This window comes from Homarus americanus, unplaced genomic scaffold (assembly GCF_018991925.1).
Source record: "Homarus americanus isolate GMGI-L3 unplaced genomic scaffold, GMGI_Hamer_2.0 scaffold11022, whole genome shotgun sequence".
Lineage (NCBI taxonomy): Eukaryota > Metazoa > Arthropoda > Malacostraca > Decapoda > Nephropidae > Homarus > Homarus americanus.
The window spans coordinates 1,227,833-1,247,261 of record NW_024737068.1 but is presented as its reverse complement, the minus strand read 5'-3'; the positions used below and the strand labels follow the sequence as shown (position 1 = coordinate 1,247,261).

Genomic DNA, 19,429 nt, shown 5'->3' with positions numbered 1-19,429 from the left:
TACATATTTATCACCAGTATAATATTCCAATAATAAAAAAAAATTTTGCTTGATTCATGGCATGTCATAGAGAGACTGTAGTTTATAATATAATTTTATTTGGTACTAATACACTGCCTTCTTTATCAGCAAAATGTTTCATAAACAACATCAAATGTGCTACATAATAATGAGCACTACCAAAAGGTAACAACTCACCTGCATATACACACATAGGAACTAAAACTTAAAATAGTTTCCAATGATGCATTAACACCAGGGGTGTCATAAGCTCTTCTGCACTTAGTGCATGAGATAAAATGCTAAAGATGATGTTAATGTTAAGGATTTAATATGTGAAGCAAAGACTCTGGATGCAAGGATAAAAGATATACAGTACACAGGACATGTTTGAAGATATGTGGGGTGAATAGGACGGAGAAAACTAGAAATGCAGAAATAAGGAAATGAACGAGGTGATGGGCTATGTGGCATGGATTAATAGAAAAAATAAAGTTTACAACTCAAAGGTAGATGACAGAGGGGGAGGGAACAAGGAGTGATGGCTGAATGATTCTCCAGAAGCAAAGGAGACGGACATCCAGGAAGCAACAGTATTAATGAGTCCCGGGTGATGAGGGTGGTGATAATGATAAAGGTATAACAAAACATTAAAGACTTGGAGTCTCCAGAAAACACACTGTTCATCTGGCATATTACCAGCAAAGAAAAAAAGTTATCACAAATCAGAAAAAGAACTTCAATATATACAACTTCAATTGACAAAAACTGGTATCCCCGATGTCACACCGAGATTCATTCAGTACATCTTAAATGTAATGCACAGTATTTAGATAAGATTATAAAAAATTAAATTTCTTATAAACTCAGATAAAGCAAAATTTATCTTGGATTTACTTGCTTGGGAAAAATACTTATACTTTTAATAATTTTCTTTGGGCTGTTAACTGCAAAATATAAATGCTAAATTCTTTGTGAATGAGATCACATTACTCTGTGTATAATGTTAAATTCATAGGTAAGTTTAAAGAATAAAATATATAATTTTGACAAAATCTATTATCATTTGTGAATATTGACTATTGTACTTGTTAAAAAATATATTGTATATAAGTACAGTATTTCGTTGTCGTAACTCACATAAATCTTAAATGGCAACAAGAGGTTGTCAAACAAACTTTCATATTGAAGAGTCACATGATACAGTATACTGCACTGTAAAAATTTTCAGGTCAAGTAATTTATATCTAATTCCTCACATTTTTGTTCTCATTAAAATTTTGTGTGTTTATGTGTTATCTGGGAGGTATGATAATGGGTACCACTAATTTCACCTCAGAGATATTAATGTTACTTCACCCATATAATTATCCATACTAAAAGATGATTACTTGTACTGCAACACATAATATACTCCCTATTATATTTGACCCTGACACAGATTTGAGGTTGGCACTTCATCAATGCTATATACTGTACTCAAGGCAAGTTTTCACCAAAATATCTTATAGTGATGTTGCTTCATATAAGAAATAGTATAGAGGCACTCAGAAAACAAACTGATAGATAGATTACCTACCCATACCTTATTATGCTAGCGTTTCAAAGGGTAAACTAAAATTAACACTTGCATAAGAATGGATATACTGTACCACACTTCAGCTTTATAACCTCACAATGTTTCTATAGTTTGTTTCCACCCAAAAATTCATTAATAATTTATATATGTGGTGTGTAGCTCTTGGCATATTGAAAGATTTAGACCTATGGTAAAAGCCTTCTACACCACGTCTTCATGATTTAGTCTCTGAAGAAAGTGCTTCGTCTGTTTCCTCACCATCTCCCTCCATGACATTTTCAGGTGGCACTTCAGAAACAATGAAGCTATGACTTTCTGAGAGGTCAATGATCTCTTGGGGTCCAGGAGGAGGCAGCTGGCTAGTAGAGCTCTGAATACTCAGCTCCTCTGCACTTAGGTCTATTGCATTGTTCTCTATGTCTTCAAGGAGTGGTGAACTAACAGGCTGGTAAAGTAAAAAGAAATTTGACGAGTTAAAAGTCAAATATATCGACTCCGTACTTTATAAGACAGCTGGGCTCAACAGGTTCAATTAGAAGGTAGGTGCATTGCTAAATCCATGTAGAATAGTATATTACTGGCAATATAAAGATACTGTACTTCCTTTTATTAGCACAACAGATGTAAAACAAAAATCAAACATGGGATTCAGATTTTAACAAAGCACTACTTACAATAGGATCTGGTATGGGAGTATGGTAGATGCAGGTGGTTGTGTAAGGTAGACACATAACTGGCATGGAGCACTGATCATCACCACACCTGCTCACACCACATGCTCCAAACAACACCTGATTAGGATCCTGTTGACAAGAAATGAGTCAATACAAGGCACATTCAGTTACAGTACAAGTTTGTCACAAGAAAAACATGTCTAGTGACTATTGTTGCATAAGTGGTAACCTATAATCTGAGTACAGAAGATGCAAACTCACCATACAAATTATTAAAAATCTAACTTAAGCTAAAAAATAAATTCAGATACAACCCAAACAAAATGACCGACAGTACTATCGTACTTACATGTAAAATATGTTTTGAGCAATATTTGGAGAGAGGAACAGATTTTTCTCCGCAGCGCCACGATCCTTCACTATACACACATTTTACGCAGCCAACACTTGGACCAGGCTTGTAGTTCACTCCCTCAGTTACCTTGTACAAAAAATATAATAATTACACAGATTTCTCAGGAAAGGTTTCAGCTAACATGCTCTTACAGGGTGGGGAAAAAAAAGAAGGAAATTCAGCACCAACATTTTAGGCAGGAATGTGTAGTTTTATCAAAGTTGTCCATGTTTATCAAACCATCAGAGGAAATGCCTGGGGGGAATCTAATCTTAGAAGACCCTCCATGTAGAATGCTAGTCAGTACTTATCTAATAGCTACTTCCCAATAGACTTTAATGTATAAAGAATACAGTATTACCCCGATTTAGATTTACGAGGTCAATTGAACCCACAGGGTACTGCGGAAAGCGAACAACAGAACATATGGGATTAATTCCAATAGAGACTGGCCCGACCCCCAAACTCCACTTTTTCCGACACAATACCTATGTTGTAGTAAAAATAACATCTAAATTTTATGATAGTATGCTCACACAATTAATATTTAAGAGAAATACAGTCGCCAGGTTTATGTCCATTCAAATAATGGACTCAAATCCCCCCCCCCCTCTTCCCAGCTCCTACCTCTCTGAGAAATGATTGGGTGAGAACACTAGATTTTAACTTTTAGTAATAAATAATACCTCAGACTAAAGTTAGGATAATATAATTGACATTTCTGGATTCCTTGCAGGTCAGGGAATATTTTGAATGTAAACTTCATATATTTTGCACAAAAGATAAAATATTTGCTTTGTGCAAACCAAATTATTACATTAGATCTAAAATTTGTATGTCTAATGCAAAATCCATGATGTTTATATTCAAAATGATCATCATATTGTAAGAATTCCAGCAATGTAAATTATATTCTGGTCGAGTAATTTGTATGAATTTTATGAGCTAAAACAAATATCTTCCGTTAATAAAAAAAAAAATATTCTTCACGACACTATCTGTCAATCAAAGTACCCCACCTTGCCTCCCCCCCTCCTCACACTCACGCCAGCTGGGTCGGTTGGTCCCAACCCTCCCCCCCCAACCTTCCCTCCCTACCAGAGAAATGTTGGGTGAAAAAACTAGATTTTAACTTTTAGTAATAAATAATACCTCAGACTAAAGTTAGGATAATATAATTGACATTTCTGTATTCCTTGCAGGTCAGGGAATATTTTGAATGCAAACTTCATATATTTTGCACAAAAGATAAAATATTTGCTTTGTGTAAACCAAATTATTACAATAGATCTAAAATTTGTATGTCTAATGCAAAATCCATGATGTTTATATTCAAAATGATCATCATATTGTAAGAATTCCAGCAATGTAAATTATATTCTGGACGGGTAATTTGTATGAATTTTATGAGCTAAATAAAAAAAAAATTATACTTCACCGCGTATATGAGTAGATGCACCGTGGAAAGTGAAAGTCCGGTTCTGGCAAGGTACCGCGTAAATGGTAAATGAGAAATCAGAAATCGCGGAAAGTGAAAACGTGTAAAGCGGGGCAATACTGTACACACCTGGAGGCGACGTTCCAGCTGCTGCCGGTATAAGAGTGAATGCGTCCCCAAGTGCTTGTGGTACCGACTCATGGCCCGAAGCTGGTCGTATGCTGCTCTCTCCTCTGGTGTGGTTTTAGGCTGAGCATGGATACTCACTGTTGGGTTTAACAAATAATTTCTTTAAAACCTGGTTCATAATAGTGGACTGTATTGTATTCTAATTCTTGCATACTATGTGAAATTGTGATAGCAAAGTTAATTTATACCCAGATCAATAAGTTGGCCAATGGTATTTCAAATAGCTACCTCCTTATGTGATTCTATAAATTTACCCACCAATATTAAGAATTATTCAGCGTGGCTCAAGCAACTCCATAAACTAAAAGTATCAACAAGGAGGTGGGAATTACCAAGACAATATGCTCCAACAGCTATGCTCAGCTTGAACCCCTGAATGGAAGCAATCTAACATAGCCCATCTCAAGTTAGTTCAAGAGTAAGGAGTAAAGGTAAACATCTGAAGCTCCCCACAGCATCAACCGGTACTCAGGTCCCCTATTAAGGTTGAACTAATTATAAATGCATCCAGCACTGTACTCTGAAAGCAACAAGGCCAACCAATATGAAACAACAACCCTTAGAAATCCAATAAACCAGAAAGCTTTGGGACAATTTCAAGACCTATGGAAGGGTTTGATATATAAAGGCCTTACCCATGGTTTCTTTCTCTTGTCGCACACTCTGGAGATACTTTCTTCTGCCCTCTCGCAAGATATGGGCAAGTCTCTTGTACTCTCCAATATACATGGACTGGAAAAGAAAAACAAAAATGGAGTTTAACTTGCAACACACACATATCCCCCCCCCACTGGCCATAAGATAGATAAATGATATGAGACAGAGAGAGAGAAAGAGAGTGTGTGTGTGCTGGGGTAGAGAACCTTTATCAAACAACCTGGAAACATGATCAAGTTTTTCAGTGTGGCATATAAAGAACCCTACAGAACTTTTGCAGTCCCCCCCACCCACCCGATCATGTCACTATACATCCCATGGACTGTACACACCACATGTAATGTATATTAATTGCATCTATACTGAAAATGGGGTTAGGTTAAGTTCAGAGACAATGACCTAAAATTCACTAAGCCACAAATTTCAGGGATATGAGGACTAACTCTCAATTCATAAACACAGGTGAACTAAAGACTTCTGATTACTAGAGGCCCATAACAGAACCAAATTGTCAGGCTCTGCAAATGGTGGTGAAATTGCTGAGTGAACAGCTCCTTCCCAGCCATGCTTGACCTTCTCATTTAAAAAAAAAAGAAAAAAAAAAGGTGTTTCTTTGCTATGGGTATGTCTTCTACAGTCAGTAAGATCACCTGGCTTGTATACTTTAATGCCTCTTTTATAAAACAACTCCAAATACTGTATAAGTATATTAAAAAAAATACAAAAATAAATCTCTTGGACCGATTTAGACAGTGGTTCAAGATATCAATTAGGGAAATACAGAATTTTTATGCCAGATGACACGTAAGACAAGACTTTAAACAACTACACATACATTTATGATGACATTCACCTTTAATCTCTTCAACTTCTCCAGATATATTCTTGTTATTTCCTCCGTAGTAAAAACTTGCGAGTGTTCAAGGGGATCAGCATCAGAATCAGCCGAATCTAATTCACTATCAGCCTCACGACGTGGCAGAGTGTCATGGGGCAAGGTGGTTATCTCTTCCTCACTGTCTGTATCACTTGCATACTCGAGCGATGCTGAAGCCACGCCTGTCACACTTGCCGGGTCAGGAATTGCTGAAAACCCAAAATGTTCTAATTCAAAAAACCTATTTTCTAATATTCACATCTATAAATGACACATTGGATACCTGGGTAGCAAGAACAATTTGGTAAGAGAGAGAGGCATCCAAGAGGGCAGCAGTGTATGTACGACAAGGATGGATGTGTTCCTCGGGTGATGTAAAAGTAACAAGGATAAATCTGATTAGACTCATGAATCTGTGTTGTGGAAGGGGAACACCACAGCACAACACATCTGATACGGCTACAAGAAAAGATGTAAAGAGAGTGAATAGGGGAGTACTGTATGATGCTCTTGACTCCAGGTACTCTGCATTACAGTGGGTAAAAGGCCTGTAAGAGAGGAAAAAAGAAATTTACTCAGCTGATGGAGGAAATTAATAGAAATACTGCTGAAGCACCTGCAGAAATATGTGGGTGGGATGCTTATATAAATATCAGTGTATGTATATAAGCTTATAAATACACACTGCAAAATAAGGCTTACATTTACATCCTATTAGTAATGTGTGACTTAATAAAGTATGGCAAGTGAAATTTTATAGAAAATTTTCAATTTAATAGCATTTCATGTCATGACTGAAATCGAGCTCTTCTTGTACAGCTTTAAACAAAACTAAATCTTTCTTAAAACATTGGCTGGAGAAATGGATGTTGTATGGCAATGTAACATGGGCAGTTAAAGAGGATGACATGCATAAGCTTGAGCAAACTGAAATGAGAATGGTTGAATAGATGAGTACTGTGACAGACACTTAAGAGGGCAGCTGGGTATTGAGAGTGGAGATGAACTAGGTCAAGAGTTGTGTGAGTTTGAAGAACATAGGAGCACAAAGGCTGAATATATGCAATAAACACAGTACGACGGGGAGTGGGTCACTTCATTAACATACAAGTTAACTAAGAATCTGGTAGTTTTCTCAATAGTCAAAAGGGAGCTGGTCTTGTAGCTACCTTGTCAACTGTCACGTGGCACCAGCAGGACTCTTCCCACAGTACCAAAGAGTTTCATAAATTAGCATGAGAGGCAGCCGTTAACCACTGCCCCAACTGGCCACAATGCATGCAGACTTCAAACCTAAAATGAGGTCCCGGTAAGACTTTTCAGCACACACACACACACCTACCCCATGCCTTTGTATGTAATAAGTCATTTTTGTCTAATGTATATTTTCAGCCTGCGGGCTACAGAACGTTTTCAATAAACCGTTAATAATCATTATTATTATTGCAAACACACACACAAGCTGTTAGAGATTCTTCATATCCCACCTGACATTGCTGGGAGATCTCATTTTCACACCTGTACACTACTTTATGTTTCTTTTATTCAATTAAATTACTTTAACGTGTCGATACAGAGGTTTAGGAGTCTCACAGTGAAGGGGTTACTGGAAATAGTTTATTAATCCCTTGTGTACGGAGGATATCTCGGTGCTGAGTAAAATCGTCTGGTGTTAGCCAAATATAATATATTAAATGCAGAGTCCCCCAGTAAAGGGTTTAACACAAAATTATCTGTCATTAAAAGGATACATAAAATGAATGTTATATACAAACGTCAGCATACTGTTTGCAGCAACTGGTACATCGACATTGTTTATAGTCTCTTGAACAAATGAATATTTTTAACATTATGCTTCCCAGTTAAGTATTTTAGCCATCTACAAAAACAAATTTTTAACTTCTGTATGACGAATTATAATTTAAAATGTTGCACAATCCTAGAGTAGTGTCTGTGAGACTAGCACAGTGACTTCCCACCAAGAACTAACTTATAAGAAAAGTAAGAAGGAAACAAGTACCCTTAAATCCCCTCTTGTACACATAGTCTAACTTTGCCTTGAGGTAGTTTCCAAGAACACTACTGAGTTGAATCATGAAAATCCTCTCCAGTTTACCTTTTAGGAAGAGAGGCACAAGCAGAATCGTCACCAAACAGTTGGGTTACCCATCATCTACACACCTGCAAAATTAAGTGTGGCTAATAATGAAATAATCTGAATTGCCATGTAAATTGAGGCTAATTAAGCAAAGAATAAATCGCACTGGACAAATAGACACTAACTGAAGGTTATGTCTGACCCTGCCAAAATCTTTCTCTCAAACACTGGAAATACTATTCAATAAGCTCAACATATGGATGACCGATATAAAAAACTGCAAACCAAATTTCAGTTCAATCTCTAAAGTCACAGAAAGGAAACTACATCTTGTACGGACTGACGAATTTCTGAGTCTAACAAGGCCTATTATCATGTTTAATATTTGTCTTTTACTGAAATTGAAAATCATCAACCACACTCTTAATATGCAATGATTCCAGTCTATTCTATTGTTTTTATTCCTTTCCTAACATTGAGTGTAGAATGTGCAAGATGAAGCAGCTACAGCAGTGTTTATGCCAACTGTTATTATAGCCCCCCTCCAAAAAAGTCTACATATGTGATCTGAGCCAGGAAGGTTTCACGAGTGTTTATATAAAATGGGGTAACTAAGGAATTCAAAACTACAACTCTCATTTACACACACTTGTACATTTTCTCATATACAGTATGCACTTTTTTGAAAGGACACATACAGGACAATGAAAAACATCAGAATGGGGAACTGAGTTTTGATAGACCCATGACAGGCCTTTGTATAAAATAATGTGACCTGACCTTAAGACAACCAATAAATATTATGCTACATCAATGTTGATTAATATTGCTTGACTGACAGACAGTGTCACTGCCAGAAGGTAACAGAAAATAGTACAGTCAGCCTGTGAGTACTGCAGGAAATCTTATGGAATGTAGAACTCATTTAGTTGAACAAGGGAGCGAAGAACTTAAGAACTTTAGAGAGGTGTAGGATTCCAAGGACCCGAAGAAAATACATAATACAAATGATTCCACCACGAGCCCATCCAGTAATGCTATTGTGGCTACCAACTCTGAAGGTGGAAGCCCACCTGAATTTTGCCTCTGTCACGAGCATATCTCTCGCCTGTTCAGAAGTGAATTATGAATAGTGAATCATGTATGAATAAGCCTGAGTGAAAATGATACATTCTTGCTCTGGACCCAGTGGCATCCAGGCATTTAAAAAAAGATCACAAGGTCTTGAGTTTAGAGCAGAAGCTGAATATTATTAACCCCTTCACTAGAGGGACGCCACTTTTAATATCTTATTTGGCTAACATCAGATGATTTTATTCAGCAGTGTACACAAGCGGTTAAGAGGCATGAGAGTGGTCAAGGCTCGATTGAAATTGGAAAAGTTTTCAGACCCTGATTTGATGACGAGCGATGAAGATAGTGACAAGTGTGATGATCCTGCCCCTTTGCTTCAGTAACCCCTACACTAGTCTCCATTTCCCTCCAGCCTCAGGGAGGAACACACGATGAAAGTGATGACAATGACTCAAGATTCTATGTAAACTAACATGTATGACTGTTCTGTTGCTGACAGAAGCTTTTTAACAAAACAAATTACTATAACCAAACTTGAAAAACTAATATTAGGTGCCTGTTTCTCTGAAATGATGATGAAGAGAATGATAAAGTGACCCCCACACAAACTCCCTGTTTTTCTCATGTCTCGGGGAAGAACAGTAAAAGTGATGTGTGAGTGACAACTTTCAAGTATAGAGAGGCAGACAAACATTGGATGCTGTTAAAAACATTACTTCTGACACTCACCATAACATGAGAACAGCACTGTAAGCATCATCACCAGCTGCCTCAGGGAAGAATTCATTGCTGGATCATCATTAAAGCTACAGTGAACTGTTTTAATTGTTGGTATCTATATTATTCAAAGTAAAATGTGTTTCTTAATGTTCCAATTTCTAGGCCAGGAACGCATCTTCCCTAAATACACTACAGTACGTACATGCATTTCAATGGGAGAATATTGTCCACATAACGGATATCCACCGAAAGAACGTTTCCTCAGGAACATTACCCATTCATTTAGTGGAGTCTTCCTGTATCTGTACTGTACTTTATTACACAAAGTAATTAAGACTAACAAATATAACCAGCATTTTATTTACCATTTTGGCCAGCAGTTTGTGTGTCCATCTGATGGTGACTCAGCTGATTCAGGAGGGTTTCTGGAGTTTCACGAGATCGACGCCTACGCGCTGCTCTCTGTCTCAACACCAGAGACCGCCTGGAGTGTTCACCACAGTACCTGCTGGACATGTAATTTCACGTTCCTTAAATCCATTCAAGTTGGGTTTTTTCTGTCTATTTCAGTGTTCATGCTTTAGTATATGGAGGATTGATTCAGAAATCTCATATTATAACTGAGTAAAGAATATGGCAACTATTGTAGAGCCAGAAAAGTGTAAGGATCCTCCTCCTGATGGCAATACACAGCCACAGAAGAGTCACCCAGCTCCCAAACCACTATTTATCCCCTTCTGCTCTTTCCATTCCCTTTTCCTGTTCTCTCCTCATTTTACCTTTCCACTTTCCCTGCCATGATGGCAGTCTCCCTCTATCCAATGTACAGTACCTGCTAGATTACTCCTTTTACTATCCTCTCATCCTGTGTCCTTCGCTCAGGTCCCATCAAACCACCTCAAAGAGCTTCTCATTACCCACACACGAGTATATAAGTAGGTATGCTAACCCAGGCAAGCATGGTAAAATAACTGTAAAACTTCGGTGAAATATCATGGTGCCTGGGTGGGTGTACAGGGACATACACTGACTCTGCTTTGTGTCAATATTTACTAGATATAATACAGGGACACGTGGCACAGAGACACAAAAGAAACCTTGCAGGTGTCTGTTGTGATCATTCCCTCACACAAGAACTCCATAGAGGAATGAAGTACGTACACACACACACATTCTGCCGGTGTATACATTCATTAACATTACTCTTAAATCAAACTGACTCACCCTTCTTTTCTGTCACTGGTTGGTGCTGGCCGCAGACATCTCTTCCCTGTACTTGTGTATATGTAGTTACACTGACGAAATGGTGCTCCCTTGTCCTCAAGAATATGTCGGCTGCAATACTCAAATCCATCCAGTCTCGTCTGTAGAAAGTACACCAAACAAACATGTATTAGCCCGTCTCATGGCAATAACAATTATATAAATTTGGGTTAATACATTTAGTTTATATAATACAATCACCCCAAAGTAATTTTCCATAAGCTGTGAGTTGCCATGTGCTGTTCACGTGAGGGGAAATTCCTCTATCAGTAGGCCGACCTTGAGAATGTAGGGTCAGCCCAGCCTCCCCCCAGGAGCACCAGTCTTCACTTGAGCCTCATGAGAATCGGACGGGTGACTTAACTCAGTCAAGCTGAGCCCTGCCCTTAACTAACACTCACAGCTTACAGTGTTAATTATGGTGCATTTACTAATACAGAGACCATTTTAGTTTACCAATAAATGAAGAAAGACCATTTGGGTTTGTAACTTAACCCCTTAGCTTATTTATATATAAGCCAAGTTAAAAGGGAGCTCTACCCAAAGCTTATATAAACACAATCTAAAAATTCTCATCTCTGAAATAATACTCGACACTAAACACAATAAGAGAAAACAGAATAATAAAAAGTATTGATATACAGTATTTTCATTTAGGAGAAGGAAGGAGCATGTACATATGTCTCGGAAACATTATGATACCAAATACTTGTACAATTAATGACAAGAAAATTTAAGAAACTTTGATATTTCATTTTATTTAGATAGGAAGGAGGCAGTCCACATTTCTCTTTAGTACACCTAGCCAGCTGCACAGCTACTAAATACACAATGCCTTTTAAATATGAAGGTAGCTACTGTAAGAGTGAAAGCTTGAATATGATGTAAACAAAATAAGTGAGAATCATCCCAGGCAGAAGGAGGTGCTGAAGCTTTTGGGTCTGGTCCAGGAAAGTGTATATTAAGGCAGGTGGGATGTAGCAACCAGGACCCAATAAGGGGGAATTAGAAGCAGATAAGGAACATTCTCAAAGTAGGATACCATAATGAAATATATAAAAGATGATACGCACTATTACAGGAGACATAACCACTGGGAATGTAGAGAGATAATAAATGAACCAGAAAAGAGGACATATATGGAGTGCAACTATAGAGTAAAGATAATAAGAACCTGTTTGAGGCACAAGAAGTAAAAGGTAGATGGGCAGTGAATAAAACAACTATATAATGATTATCATAGAGGGCAGATAAGATAAAGGAAATAATGGTAATGAAAAACAAAAATCAATGTAGTATTTGTTACAGGTAAGCTGTCAAGACACATACCATTGTACAGTTATAGGTGGTGTAAGCACAGGCTGCTTCATGTGTTGGTCTCGTGAGAGTCCTCACTGTCTTGACCACACGCCCACTGCGAACTGACATCTTGACTAAAATTTCTTACTTTGGAATTTTATGTCATTCTTCAATCTGAAAAAACAGTATTCATACAGTCAACATCACCAACAACTAAAATGAAATGTACAGTAGCTAGTACAGTAGTATTATGAATATCAATTAATAATTACTTGGAGCACAGGACAGTATGACACACTTCTGATCTTGGGAGGCCATTAATGCAGTTAGTTATTGTTATAGCTAAGTACTATACTGTACTAAGGCCAAATAACAATTGGTTAAAGTCATTTATGCAAAATTACTTCCCTCGAGTACAGTAAGTAAAAACTTTTCAACAAATTTCAACATTCTAAATGTTGCATTCTTGGTGACCACTGCAATGTAGCAGTTGAATTTTCTGTGGCAATGGTTTCAACTTTCCCATTACTAATATCTACGGTTCCTGTGGTCACTATGACCTGTTAGGTAGATGTTTGTGAAACAAGTGTAGCTACAGCTGGCCAGGCCCACTCAGGCACACCAAGAGCCTTATACTCCAACTGTCATGGCAGAGGGAGGGTGTCTGTCACAAGGGCCTTACTAATGAGAATACAAAATAAGCGTTACAGCAATACGATGCAGAAGCGAATATTAATAACCCTGGCAATACAAGTGATGGGGATGATGGTGAGGCTACACGAGGCATTCTGTGTAAAGCTTGGATTCCATTCACGCGTTTGCATTTTCAATCGCTACAAGGAGCGATTGGCATGTACTGCAAACACATAATGCTAAAGCAACCGTACCAATGGAAACAACCATATATATTTCAATGTGGTCTATTTTTGGCGCTAATGCGTGAATGGAATCTTGGCTTAACAGTGGAAAAAAACACCAAATTTATGTTCAGGGAAAATGTGCATCAACATTTCAGAACTGCATACTGGAACTTTTCTGAATAACAAATAAATTCGTCGGATTTCAAAGGTATTTTGTTGTAGAATACAAGCATGGTCATAAGGAAAGTAGCTAGCTATTGTATTAAGTAGCTAAGAAAATGGTATGAATAACAATAAACAGATCCATCATAATACTCAATACAGGATATTAGTTTTGACCTTTCTCTACACCTCCAACATTTCTCTCTTATGACAGTAGACACACACATTAGGGTTGTGGTCCTCAGTAAACATTCATAATAGGTGTTGTGGACCTCAGTTAACATAACACAGGTGTTGTGAACCTCAGTTAACATAACACAGGTGTTGTGGTCCACAGTAAACATAACACAGGTGTTGTGATCCACAGTAAACATAACACAGGTGTTGTGGTCCTCAGTAAACATAACACATGTTGTGGACCTCAGTAAACATAACACAGGTGTTGTGATCCACAGTAAACATAACACAGGTGTTGTGATCCACAGTAAACATAACACAGGTGTTGTGGTCCTCAGTAAACATAACACAGGTGTTGTGGTCCTCAGTAAACATAACACAGGTGTTGTGATCCACAGTAAACATAACACAGGTGTTGTGGTCCTCAGTAAACATAACACAGGTGTTGTGGTCCTCAGTAAACATAACACAGGTGTTGTGGACCTCAGTAAACATAACACAGGTGTTGTGGACCTCAGTAAACATAACACAGGTGTTGTGATCCACAGTAAACATAACACAGGTGTTGTGGTCCACAGTAAACATAACACATGTTGTGGACCTCAGTAAACATAACACAGGTGTTAGACCCTCAGTAAACATAACACAGGTAAGCTAGGATCCACAGTAAACATAACACAGGTGCTGTGGTCCCTAAAGTAAACATTCATAAGACAGGTGTTGTGGTCCTCAGTAAACATAAGACAGGTGTTGTGGTCCTCAGTAAACATAAGACAGGTGTTGTGGTCCTCAGTAAACATAAGACAGGTGTTGTGGTCCTCAGTAAACATAAGACAGGTGTTGTGGTCCTCAGTAAACATAAGACAGGTGTTGTGGTCCTCAGTAAACATAAGACAGGTGTTGTGGTCCTCAGTAAACATAACACAGGTGTTGTGGTCCTCAGTAAACATAACACAGGTGTTGTGGTCCTCAGTAAACATAACACAGGTGTTGTGGTCCTCAGTAAACATAACACAGGTGTTGTGGTCCTCAATAAACATTCATAACACAGGTGTTGTGGTCCTCAGTAAACTTAACACAGGATTGTGTCCAGCAACCCTAACACAGGTGTTGTGGTCCTCAGTAAACATAACACAGGTGTTGTGGTCCTCAGTAAACATAACATGTGGGTGTTGTGGTCCTCAGCAAACATAACACAGGTGCTGTGGTCCTAAGTAAAACATTCATAACACAGCTGCTGTGGGTCCTCAGTAAACTTAACACAGGTAGTTGTGGTCCTCAGTAAACACAACACAGTGTTGTGGTCCTCAGTAAACATAACACAGGTGTTGTGGTCCTCAGTAAACATAACACAGGTGTTGTGGACCTCAGTAAACATAACACAGGTGTTGTGGTCCCTCAGTAAACATAACACAGGTAAGTGGGGTCTCAGTAAACATAACACAGGTGTTGTGGTCCTCAGTAAACATAACACAGTGCCGTGGGGTCCCTAGTAAACATAACTACAGGTGTTAGGGACCTCAGCAAATACAACACAGGTGTTGTGGGTCCTAGTAAAACATAACACAGGTGTTGTGGTCTCAGTAAACATACAGGTGTTGTGATTCATTATGCAAACATAACACAGGTGTTGTGTCCTCAGTAAAACATAACACAGGTGTTGTGGTCCCCAGTAAACATAAATACAGGTGTTGTGGGTCTCAGTAAAACATAACACAGGTGTTAGGTCTCAGTAAACATAACAGACAGTGTTAGGGTCTCAGTAAAATATAACACAGGTGTTGTGGTCTCACAGTAAATATAACAACACAGGTGTTGTGGTCCACAGTAAAATGGCAACACAGGTGTTGTGTGGTCCTCAGTAAACATAACACAGGTGTTGTGGTCCCCAGCAAACATAATACAGGTGTTGTGGTCCTCAGTGCATAACACAGGTGTTGTGTCCCTCGTGCAAACATAACACAGGTGATGTGGTCCTCAGTAAACATAACACAGGTGTTGTATCCTCAGTAAAACATGACACAGGTGTTGTGGTCCTCAAAGTAAACATAACACAGGTGTTGTGGTCTCTCAGTAAAATACACACAGGTGTTGTGGTTCAGTAAACATAACACAGGTGTTGTGGTCTCAGTAAACATAACACTGGTGTTGTGGTCTCTCAGTAAACAACACAGGTGTTGTGGTCTCTCAGTAAAACATAACACAGGTGTTGTGATCCACAGCAAACATAACACAGGTGTTGTGGCTACAGTAAACATAACACATGTGCAGGGACCTCAGTAAATATAACACAGGTGTTAGGACCAGTAAACATGTAACACAGGTGTTAGATCCATGCAAACAACACAGGTGTTGTGGTCCTCAGTAAACATTCATAACACAGCTGTTGTGGTCTCAGTAAAACAACATGTGTTGTGGTCCCCAGTAAACATAACACATGTGTTGTGGTCTCAGTAAAACATTCATAACACAGGTGTTGTGGTCTCAGTAAACTTAACACAGGTGTTGTGGTCCTCAGTAAACATAACACAGGTGTTGTGTCCTCAGTAAACATAACACAGGTGTTGTGGGTCCCAGTAAAACATAACACAGGTGTTGTGGTCCTCAGTAAACATTCATAACACAGGTGTTGTGGTCTCCCCAGTAAACATAACACAGGTGTTAGGTCCCCAGTGCAAACATAACACAGGTGTTGTGGTCTCTCAGTAAACATTCATAACACAGGTGTTGTGGTCTCAGTAAACTTAACACAGGTGTTGTGGTCTCTCAGTAAACTTAACACAGGTGTTGTGGTCCTCAGTAAACATAACACAGGTGTTGTGGTCCCAGTAAAACATAACACAGGTGTTGTGGCTCTCAGTAAACATAACACAGGTGTTGTGGTCCTACAAAAACATTCATAACACAGCTGTTGTGTGTTCCTCAGTAAACTTAACACAGGGTGTTGTGGTCCCTTGTAAACATAACACAGTGTGTGTTGTGGTCTCAGTAAACATAACACAGGTGTTGTGGTCTCAGTAAACATAACACAGGTGTTGTGGACCTCAGTAAACATAACACAGGTAAGTAGGTCTCAGTAAACATAACACAGGTGTTGTGGTCTCAGTAAAACATAACACAGGTGTTGTGGTCTCAGTAAACATAACACAGGTGTTGTGGTCCCCAGTAAACATAAACACAGGTGTTGTGGGACTCCTTGTGCAAACATAACACAGGTGTTGTGGTCCTCAGTAAACATGCTAACAGGTGTTGTGGGTCTCAGTAAACATAACACAGGTGTTGTGGTCCTCAGCAAACATAACACAGGTGTTGTGGTCCTCAGTAAACATAACACAGGTGTTGTGGTCCTCAGTAAACATAACACAGGTGTTGTGTCCACAGCAAACATAACACAGGTGTTGTGGTCCACAGTAAACATAACACAGGTGTTGTGGTCCTAGCAAAACATACAACACAGGTAAGCTAGGTCCTCAGCAAACATAACACATGTGTGTTGTGGTCCCTGTGTAAACACACACAGGTGTTGTGGTCCCTTGTGCAAAACATAACACAGGTGATGTGGTCTCTCAGTAAACATAACACAGGTAAAGTTGTGGTCCTCAGTAAACATGACACAGGTGTTGTGGTCTCTCAGTAAACATAACACAGGTGTTGTGGTCTCTCAGTAAAACATAACACAGGTGTTGTGTCTCTCAGTAAACATAAATACAGGTGTTGTGGTCTCAGTAAACATACACTGGTGTTGTGGTCTCAGTAAACAACACAGGTGTTAGGTCCGCCAATAACATAACACAGGTGTTGTGGTCCTTGTAGTTAACATAACACAGGTGCTGGTCTCTCAGTAAACAAATACAGGTGTTGTGGTCCTCAGTTAACATAACACAGGTGTTGTGGTCTCCCTGTGTAAAACAACAGGTGTTGTGGTCTCTCAGTTAACATAACACAGGTGTTGTGGTCTCAGTAAACAACACAGGTGTTGTGGTCTCAGTAAACAAAAACAGGTGTTGTGGTCTCTCAGTAAACAAACACAGGTGTTGTGGTCTCCTGTGCTATGCAACACAGGTGTTGTGGTCTCAGTAAACAAATACAGGTGTTGTGGTCCTCAGTTAACATAACACAGGTGTTGTGGTCTCTCAGTAAACAACACAGGTGTTGTGGTCCTCAGTAAACATATAACACAGGTGTTGTGGACCCCAGTAAACATAACAGGTGTTGTGGTCCCTAGTAAACATAAATACAGGTGTTGTGGTCCACAGTAAACATAACAGGTGTTGTGGTCCTCAGTAAACATAACACAGGTGTTGTGGTCCTCAGTAAAACATAACACAGGTGTTGTGGTCTCAGTAAACATAACACAGGTGTTGTGGTCTCAGCAAACATAACACAGGTGTTGTGGTCTCAGTAAACAACACAGGTGTTGTGGTCCTCAGTTAAATATAACACTGGTGTTGTGGTCTCAGCAAACAAATACAGGTGTTGTGGTCCTCAGCTAACATAACACTGGTGCTTGTGGGTCTCTCAGTTAACATAACACAGGTGTTGTGGTCTCTCAGTAAACAACACAGGTGTTAGTGGTCCTCAGCAAACATGTAACACTGGTGTTGTGGGTCTCAGTTAACATAACACAGGTGTTGTGGTCCTCAGTTAACATAACACAGGTAGCCAGGTTTCAGTAAACAACACAGGTGTTGTGGGTCCTTGCCAACATAACACAGGTGTTGTAATTCCCTCAGTTAACATAACACAGGTGTTGTGGTTCTCAGTAAACAACACAGGTGTTGTGGTTCTCAGTAAAACACAGGTAAGTTGTGGTCTCTCAGTAAACAACACAGGTGTTGTGGTCTCTCAGTAAACAAGCACAGGTGTTGTGGTCCTCAGTTAACATAACACTGGTGTTGTGGTCTCAGTAAACAACACAGGTAAGCGGTCTCTCAGTTAACATAACACAGGTGTTGTGGTCTCTCAGTAAACAAATTTCAGGTGTTGTGGTCCCTTGGTGCAAACATAACACAGGTGTTGTGGTCTCAGTAAACAACACAGGTGTTGTGGTCTCTCAGTTAACATAACACAGGCTTTGTGATCTCAAAACATAACACAGGTGTTGTGGGTTCCTAGTTAACATATAACACAGGTGTTGTGTCCAGTAAACAACATTAGTGCTGTGGTCTCAGTAAACATAACACAGGTAAGCAGTTCTCAGCAAACAACACAGGCAAGTTGTGGTCCTCAGTGCAAACATAACACAGGTGTTGTGGTCCTCAGTAAATGATGCTAACACAGGTGTGTTGTGGCTCAGTAAATATAACACAGGTGTTGTGGTCCTCAGTAAAACATACTACAGGTAAGCAGGGACTCAGTAAACATAAATACAGGTGTTGTAATCTCAGTAAAACAAACACAGGTGTTGTGGTTCCCTGGTAAAACAACACAGGTGTTGTGGTTCTCAGTAAACAAATACAGAAGCAGGGTCCCCAGTCAACATATGACAGGTGTTGTGGTCTCAGTAAACAAATACAGGTGTTGTGGGACCTCAGTAAACATAACACAGGTGTTGTGGTCTTCAGTAAAACAACACAGGTGTTGTGGGTTCTCAGTTAATATAACACAGGTGTTGTGGTCTCTCAGTAAACAACACAGGGTGTTGTGGTCTCAGTTAACATAACACAGGTTATGGTCTCTCAGTAAACAACACACAGGTGTTGTGGTCTCAAACATAACACAGTTGTGGTTCTGCAAACAAATACAGGTGTTGTGGTCCTCAGTAAACATAAATACAGGTGTTGTGGTCTGTGCAAACAACACAGGTGTTGTGGTCCTCAGTTACAACACAGGTGTTGTGGTCCTCAGTAAACATAACACAGGTGCTGTGGGTCCTCAGTAAAACATAACAACACAGGTGTTGTGGTCTCAGTAAACATAACACAGGTGTTGTGGTCCTCAGTTAACATAACACTGGTGTTGTGGGTCT

At 39.1% G+C, this 19,429-nt stretch overlaps 1 protein-coding gene across 2 annotated transcripts; it reads right to left on the bottom strand.

Annotated features, from left to right (window-relative positions):
- Window positions 1–81: 81 nt before the first annotated feature.
- On the bottom strand, window positions 82–13,777 carry LOC121872890 (KAT8 regulatory NSL complex subunit 2-like). 2 transcript variants are annotated; one of them, XM_042375980.1, is made up of 9 exons: window positions 12,293–13,777; window positions 10,925–11,064; window positions 10,066–10,205; window positions 5,785–6,017; window positions 4,910–5,006; window positions 4,215–4,351; window positions 2,603–2,734; window positions 2,254–2,382; window positions 82–2,024 (listed from the first exon to the last, which is right to left on the bottom strand). In XM_042375980.1, exons 1-9 carry the CDS (start codon window positions 12,389–12,391, stop codon window positions 1,794–1,796), a joined length of 1,338 nt encoding a protein of 445 aa, XP_042231914.1. In that variant the 5' UTR covers window positions 12,392–13,777; the 3' UTR covers window positions 82–1,793. The 2 variants fall into 2 exon arrangements, with proteins under 2 accessions (XP_042231914.1, XP_042231913.1); XM_042375979.1 differs by having other exon boundaries at window positions 10,066–10,208; window positions 12,293–13,776.
- Window positions 13,778–19,429: the final 5,652 nt, after the last annotated feature.

Coding starts and splice junctions, on each gene's coding strand:
- LOC121872890 (XM_042375979.1), bottom strand. CDS start 12,391: ATGTCAGTTCGCAGTGGGCGTGTGGTCAAGACAGTGAGGACTCTCACG. Junction 10,209..10,924: donor ACCAGTGACAGAAAAGAAGG/GTGAGTCAGTTT, acceptor TTACATGTCCAG/CAGGTACTGTGGTGAACACT. Junction 4,352..4,909: donor ACAAGAGAAAGAAACCATGG/GTAAGGCCTTTA, acceptor TAAACCCAACAG/TGAGTATCCATGCTCAGCCT.